The sequence below is a fragment of the Astyanax mexicanus genome, chromosome 6 (assembly GCF_023375975.1).
Source record: "Astyanax mexicanus isolate ESR-SI-001 chromosome 6, AstMex3_surface, whole genome shotgun sequence".
Classification (NCBI taxonomy): domain Eukaryota; kingdom Metazoa; phylum Chordata; class Actinopteri; order Characiformes; family Acestrorhamphidae; genus Astyanax; species Astyanax mexicanus.
In genome coordinates, this window is record NC_064413.1 from 6,987,011 (window position 1) to 6,994,244 (window position 7,234).

Below are 7,234 nucleotides of genomic sequence, written 5' to 3' on the forward strand. Positions count from 1 at the left end.
CTGAGAAACTGTTGGTTTGTGCTTTAGTGTGCTTTAATTAGCTCGGCACGGTGCACTATTCAACTTTTCGGCACACACTCTAAAATCTGCACATCTCTGTACTGTATCTTTGCATCTGAACTGAAGAAAAACATAAAGATTTAAAATTACAGTATATATATATATATATATATATATATATATATATATATATAGCCTTAATCTCCTAGGAAGTCTAGAAAAGATACAAAGCAAAGATACTCAAATGAGTAATATTAAGGCAGTCTCCGCACGCATGAGTGCACCGGTGGCTGTCGTAAAATTAAAACCGCTTGCTCACTATTCTCCGAAACCTGAAACTAAATGCAGCGCATGGTTTCAATATTTATTTGACTTCTTTTCTTTGTTGTTCTGATGCCATTCTGACTGAAGTAATGAAGTGATGTAGAACTTACCTGATCCTTCTGCTAAAAAAGTCTCAGAAGAACTCCCACCCTTGTCTTGCTTTGCATGGGCAATGCTACAATGCTAATAACAGCAGCACTTAGCATTAATTCACACTAACGATGTTCCTCACCGGATTTTTTGGGTGGGTGGGTTTGTTGTACTGCAGCATTCTGCTCACCCAGAAGAAGTTTATCTATCACTACAAGAACGTGCGCTGGGCTCGTGGGAGGCATGAGACTTACCTCTGCTTCGTGGTGAAGAGGCGAATCGGACCAAACTCGCTGTCCTTCGACTTCGGGCACCTGCGCAACCGCTCCGGCTGCCACGTGGAGGTGAGTGATGGACGGACGGACCGCACACTGCAGGAGAAGGAAATGCGGAAGTGACGTCAGGGAGTGTTAGATGCTCCACATGCATTAAATTAGCCAGGATTATGAATGTCCTGATCAGGTTATCTTAACCGAGTTTCTTAAAGGAAGACTTTTGTTGTAGTAAAACATGATAAAAAAGTACTTAGCTTTGTTGAATAACACACCTCCACTCTCCCACACAGCTTTCTGAAATACAGTCATTTAGTGCTTTTTGCCCAGCACTCTGTACAACGGGTGATAAATAGCTTTTTCCACCGTTCTCCAGCTCAAAGTAGCTCCACATCTCCTTGCTAGAATCCGGAGAGCCCTGACATTTAAAACGAGGCATTAATAACTTAAAAAATGCACAAGAAGATTAATATAGGTGTATTAAACACCTTCTCCAGTGCAAATAAATGCACTGGGCACTGGCTGCTACACCAGGAGGCAGGCTACGCGGAGTCTATGTATATATGTCTATGTGGAATCTATATATGTCTATGCTCATGATCAGAACAATGATGGCTCCACCCTGTGATAAGCTAGCGTTATGGGATGTAAACAGTGTTTTTTTAATGCTTTAGTGCTTCTTGTGCACTTTTAAACTTATTAATGCCTCGGTTCAAATGTTAGAGCTCTCCAGATTCTACCAAAAAGGTGAGGAGCTATTTTAAGCCAGGATAACGGTGTAAAAAGTGATTTATCAGGGAAAAATATGGCACGATATGCACCCTTTGTACAGAGTGCTGGGCAAAAAGTACAAAATGACTCAAAAAGCTGTAGGAAAGCGAATGTGTGCTGTTCAACAAAGGTAAGTTTTATCATGTTTTACTACACCCAAAGTCCATTTTACACCGGATTTCTTCTTTAATGCTGAGTAAAATTCTGATCTGAGCTTTGTGTTTGTATATATAATACAGCCAAATAGACTGTCGGAAGGATGTAAGATAGTAATGAGCATCGTGACGCACCTTGTGCGTTGTAAACTGAATTGGGATTAAAAAAGCAGAGTCCGGATTCATTCAAATATGCCAGGATCAGCACTGATTCCGAGTCATTGCATCAGATTGAGACATCCCTAGACAAGACACCAAAAACTGGTGTCTGAGGTTTTCTCTGTTGGCATCGCAGCTGTGAAGCTAACGTATAAAGGTAACAAGTAATAGGAGTCTAGAGCTTCCTAAACCAGAGACTCACCTCAAAACCAAGTAGTTTGGAAATGCCTGTTATGTGGTTTTTGACACTGTATGACTCACAGTTACAATTATATAACCATGCAGAGAACTGTGTGAGATAGCAAAAAAAAGTGGCAAAACAATAAAGCCTGACTTATACAGTGGTGTGAAAAAAGTGTTTGCCACCTTCTTGATTTCTTTTTCTTCTTTTTTTCTTCTAAAATGTTTCAGATCATCAAACAAATTTAAATATTATTCAAAGACAAACCCAAGTAAACCCAAAATGCATTTTGTAAATAAAGGTTTTTTATCATTAAGGGAGAAAAAAAATCCAAACCTACACAGCTCTGTGTGAAAAAGTGTTTGCCCCCCAGTTAAACCATAACTTTACTTTGGTTTATCACAGTTGAAATTCTCTAATCACAATCAAGCCTGATTACTGCCACACCTGTTCTCAATAAAGAAATCACTTAAATAGAAAATGTAGACCAAAAGATACTCAAAATCTAGACATCAGGCCGATATCCAAAGAAATTCAGAAACAAATGAGAAAGAAAGTAATTGAGATCTATCAGTCTTTTTGTGACTTTATAGCGAACCACAGTGAGAGCCATTATCCACAAATGGCAAGTGGTAAACCTTTCCCAGGAGTGGCAGGCCAACTAAAATTACCCCAAGAGCACAGCTACGACTCATTCAAGAGTTCACAAAAGACCCCACAACAACATCCACATAACTTCAGGCCTCACTTGTCTCAGTTAAAGTCAGTGTGTGTACAAAGTGTCTTTGGCCTAGTCAAAGTTCTGACCCGAATCCTACTGTGATGCTGCGGCATGACCTTAAAAAGGCTGTTCATGCTCAAAAAACACTCCAATGTGGTAGAATTACAACAATTCTGTAAAGAAGAGCGGGCCAAAATTCCTCAACAGCGATGTGAAAGACTCATTAAAAGTTACCACAAACGCTTGATTGCAGTTGTTTCTGCTAAGAGTGGCCCGACCAGCTATTAAGTTTAGAGGGCAAACCCTTTTTCACACAGGGTGTCACGTCCTCGCCCTGTTTCTCGCTGTCTTTGTGCCTGTGTGTTATTCCCAAGTGACCCCTGCTCCTCTGTGTCTCCTGTCTCAGTAGTTTTCCACCACGTGTCTCATTTGTAGCTCCGCCCCTTCCCCAGGTGTTTCCACTTCTAGTGTGTTTCATGTTAGTATAAATAGCCCTCCTCTGTCACTTGTTCTTCGTTGGTCTTTGCACCTTCACCTGTCTCTCTGTGTCTCTCTGTGTCTCAAAGCTTCTCTCAGTGTTTCCTAGTCTCTTGTTTCTCGTTTTTTTTTCTTGTTTTCTCGTTTATAGTTTATTTCCTTGTTTATTTCTAGTTTATTCCCTTGTATATATATTTCCCTAGCCCTGTTCGTTATTTATTATTAATATTCCTAGTTGGTTTAGTTTATGTTCTTTAGTTTCTCTCGGTTTTTGGTTATTAGTTTATCTGTTTTCAGTTATTTGGTTTATTCCCCAGTTCCTTGTATATATCTCCCTGTTTTATGTTTACGTGTTTATTTGTTTCTCGTTTCTTTGTTTATTTATATATATTTATTAAATTATTTGTTTCACCCTACCTGCACTTGCGTCCGTCTCCTCGTCTCCCTGCCTGGGTCTCCTGTGACACAGGGCCATGAAGGTTTGGATTTAATTTTTTTGTAACATCATTTTAAAACTGAGTTTTGTGATATTTGTGTTGTTTTTGACTAATATTTAAATTAGTTTGATTATCTGAAACATTTTCTACACCACTATATACAGCTCTGGAAAAATGTTTTTGATTTTACCAAATTGAAAACCTCTGGAATATAATCAAGAGGAAGATGGATGATCACAAGCCATCAAACCAAACTGAACTGCTTCAATTTTTGCACCAGGAGCAAAGGCATGAAGTTATCCAAAAGCAGTGTGTAAGACTGTAATAAAAAAACTGAGACAAAAAAACAGGGTTATTCCACCAAATATCGATTTCTGAACTCTGAAAACTTTATAAATATGAACGTATTTTCTTTGCATTATTTCATTATTTTCCTGTTATTTCAGTCATTTCTCATTTTCTGCAAATGAATGCTCTTTTTATTTGGAATTTGGGAGAAAAGTTGTCCATAGTTAATAGAATAAAACAACAATGTTCATTTTACTCAAACATTTACATATAAATAGGTCTCTTAATTTTTTCTAGAGGTCTATTTGCTTTAGTCCATGTTTATAGAGCATTGAGTTAAACAGTGCCAGAAAACACACAATTTTGTCTATTAATCGTTACTAAATAAATGAACATGATTTGAGGAGAGTGTGATGCTTTAGGTATGTGATTAGCTCCATGCTAACAGGTGTTCATCTGACACTTCCCTTCCCGTCAGCTCCTCTTCCTGCGCTACCTGGGGGCACTGTGCCCGGGCCTGGGGGGTCTGGGTGTGGACGGAGTGAAGGTGGGCTACGCTGTGACCTGGTTCTGCTCATGGTCGCCCTGCTCTAACTGCGCCCAGCGAATCGCCCACATCCTGTCCCAGACGCCCAGCCTGCGACTCCGCATCTTCGTCTCCCGCCTGTACTTCTGCGACAACGAGGACAGCCTGGAGCGGGAGGGGCTGCGGCACCTGCTGAGGGCAGGGGTGCAGATTACAGTCATGACGTATAAAGGTACAGTGAAAAGGTTTACACAGAATCAATATCATAGTCTGTGTGATAGCATGGACGTACCTGTTTCAGGGTTAGATGAGGAGGAGATTGTCCTTCCTTGGATCACCCAAGACATGTCTCTCCAAACCATCACTGATTGGTGGAAACTTCACACTAGACCTCAAGCAGTTTGGACTGTGTCTCTCCACTCTTCCTCCAGACTCTGCTCCCTTGATTTATAAATGAAATGTAAAATTAACTGATGATCAGTGATGGTTTGGAGAGACATGTCTGTCATCTGCTGGTGTTGATCCACTGTGTTTTATTATCAAGTCTAAAGTCAGTGCAGTTTTGTTTTCCCCGAAAATCTTACAGCACCTCATGCTTCCCTCTGCTCACAACTTTTATGGAGATGCAGATTTCATTTTTCAGCAGGACTTGGCACACTGCCAATTGGTCTTATATAATATTTAAATTTTCTGAGACACTGATTTTTGGAAATAAATTGGCTAGTATTGTAAAAAAGTTGAGTATTGTAATATTAACAATAGTAACGTTTATATACTGAACAGTTCTTTTCACAAACCCAAATAATATTTACAATAGCAAGGATTTAAAAAATATGTACCTCTTGGATACATGACCCAATATATCCTTTCTTCAATACAGTGAAGTTGTCCTGTTCACTTTGCAGAAAAGCACCCCAACAGTATGATGTTTCCACCCCTGTGCTTAATAGTTGGGGCAGTGATATTGGGGTTGTACTCATCCTTCTTCTTTCTTTCCTAAGTGTACCTACTATAAAAAAGATAGACCTCTTTATTATTTGTAGTATAATAAATTCTTATTTTCTCCCTGTAAATGTTTACATATTTATGTTTGTATGTTCCTATCTTTCTCTTCACAGATTTTTTCTACTGTTGGCAGACGTTTGTGGCTCGCAGGGAGAGTCGCTTTAAAGCCTGGGACGGTCTTCACCAAAACTCTGTCAGACTGTCCCGCAAACTCAAACGCATCCTCCAGGTTCACAACATCACATCCTACATTCACCTCCTCTTTTATGTTTTTTTATTGAGGTTCACTTATGATATTTTAATGGGTTGATGCTAGTGGTTTCAATCGATTAAAAAATTGAATCAGATTAATCACAACAATATTCTGTGACTAACTTTGATTAATCGCACTTTTTCTTAAAGGAGAACTCTGATGTAAAATTGACTTTGGGTGTATTAAAACATGATAAAAAGTACATACCTTTGTTGAATAACCCACTGTGTTTTTAAACAGTATTTTAAGAAGCTTCTTGTGCACTTTTTAAGGTAATTAATGCCTCGATTTAAATATTGGAGCTACTTTGAGTCTGGATAACGGTTTAACAAGCAATTTATTTGGGCAAAATATGCCCCAAAGCGGGTGTTGTACACAGTGCTGGGCAAAAAGCACAAAATTACTGTAGTTCAGAAAGCTGTGGGAGATCAGAGGTGTGCTTTTTAACAAAGTTAAGTACTTTCTGATCACGTTTTACTACAACAAAAGTCATTTTACACCAAAGTTCTTCTTTAAGATGCACGTTTTTATGGTGGATATTTAAATGTTAATAAAATAATAAATGCAAACAATGTGAAATGCGATTATATTTATATTAGTGGTGCCAATCAAAACAATAGTGTATACTTGTATGTTTGGGGAGATAAAGGCAACGTGGGGCGCTGGAGTAAAGAATGCATGATAAATTGGATAGAGGACCCTTTTTTTTTCATTTTAAACATCTCAGCCATAGTTTAATTAAAAAAAATATTCTAAGAATATACAGATAACTTAACAGATTGTCCAAAGAACGCTAACTCTACGCATATATATTGAGAACGTGAAACTTCTTAAAAGTATTTTATTAGCCAAAGCAAGTTGAGTTTTCTTTTATGTTGGCAATTTAACATAATTTCACCTTTCTTTACATAATATAACAGTGCAAGCATGTGGAACTTAATGACTATATGACCTGCTGTGTTCTCCTCCACAGCCCTGTCAGACTGAAGATCTGAGGGACGTCTTCGCTCTGCTGGGTCTCTGAGGGAAAAGGAGAGATCTTGGAAAAAGCATTAGTTACTAGTTGCTGATAATGGTGCTGTTAATCTGAATTCCTGAGACTTGAAGTTTTTTATACGTTTTTTTATTTTTAATATAGCATTACTGTTTGTATTAACATGTATACAATACAAAACTACAATAAATCATCATGTACTGTGTGGCCTCTTCTGATGAACCTCTGTAGCAATGTCTTTATTTGAGTTAAATAAAACCAGTAAAGAGTTTATTACCACATAAAGCAATTCATTGCTAAACTGACACAACATGTTGCAGTATACAGTAGCAGTCAAAAGTTTGGACATGCATTAAATTGAGTGTTTTTATTTTTTAATATGTATATTTTTTCTGCATTGTAGATTAATACTAAGTCATCCAAACTATGAAGAAAAACATAAGAATGTGAAAAACTATGTTTTATATTTTAGATGACAGTTTTACACATCTTGGCTGGATTTTCTCAGTCAGCTTTATGAGCTAAAGTCACCTGGAATTCATGCTTTCAGTTAACAGCTGTGCTGAACTCATCAAGAGTTA

General features: G+C 38.0%; 1 protein-coding gene across 1 annotated transcript; it reads left to right on the plus strand.

The window, feature by feature from the left end:
- The first annotated feature begins 520 nt into the window (after positions 1-520).
- Positions 521-6,875, plus strand: aicda (activation-induced cytidine deaminase). Its single transcript, XM_022673333.2, has 4 exons — positions 521-758; positions 4,354-4,633; positions 5,520-5,635; positions 6,633-6,875. Exons 1-4 carry the CDS (start codon positions 546-548, stop codon positions 6,681-6,683), a joined length of 660 nt encoding a protein of 219 aa, XP_022529054.2. The 5' UTR covers positions 521-545; the 3' UTR covers positions 6,684-6,875.
- Positions 6,876-7,234: the final 359 nt, after the last annotated feature.

What these genes read in the sequence shown, in the direction of transcription:
- aicda (XM_022673333.2), top strand. Translation starts at nt 546, where the DNA reads ATGTTCCTCACCGGATTTTTTGGGTGGGTGGGTTTGTTGTACTGCAGC. An exon ending in TACAGTCATGACGTATAAAG is followed by an intron (nt 4,634 to 5,519) that starts GTACAGTGAAAA and finishes TTCTCTTCACAG; the next exon opens with ATTTTTTCTACTGTTGGCAG. An exon ending in AACTCAAACGCATCCTCCAG is followed by an intron (nt 5,636 to 6,632) that starts GTTCACAACATC and finishes TCTCCTCCACAG; the next exon opens with CCCTGTCAGACTGAAGATCT.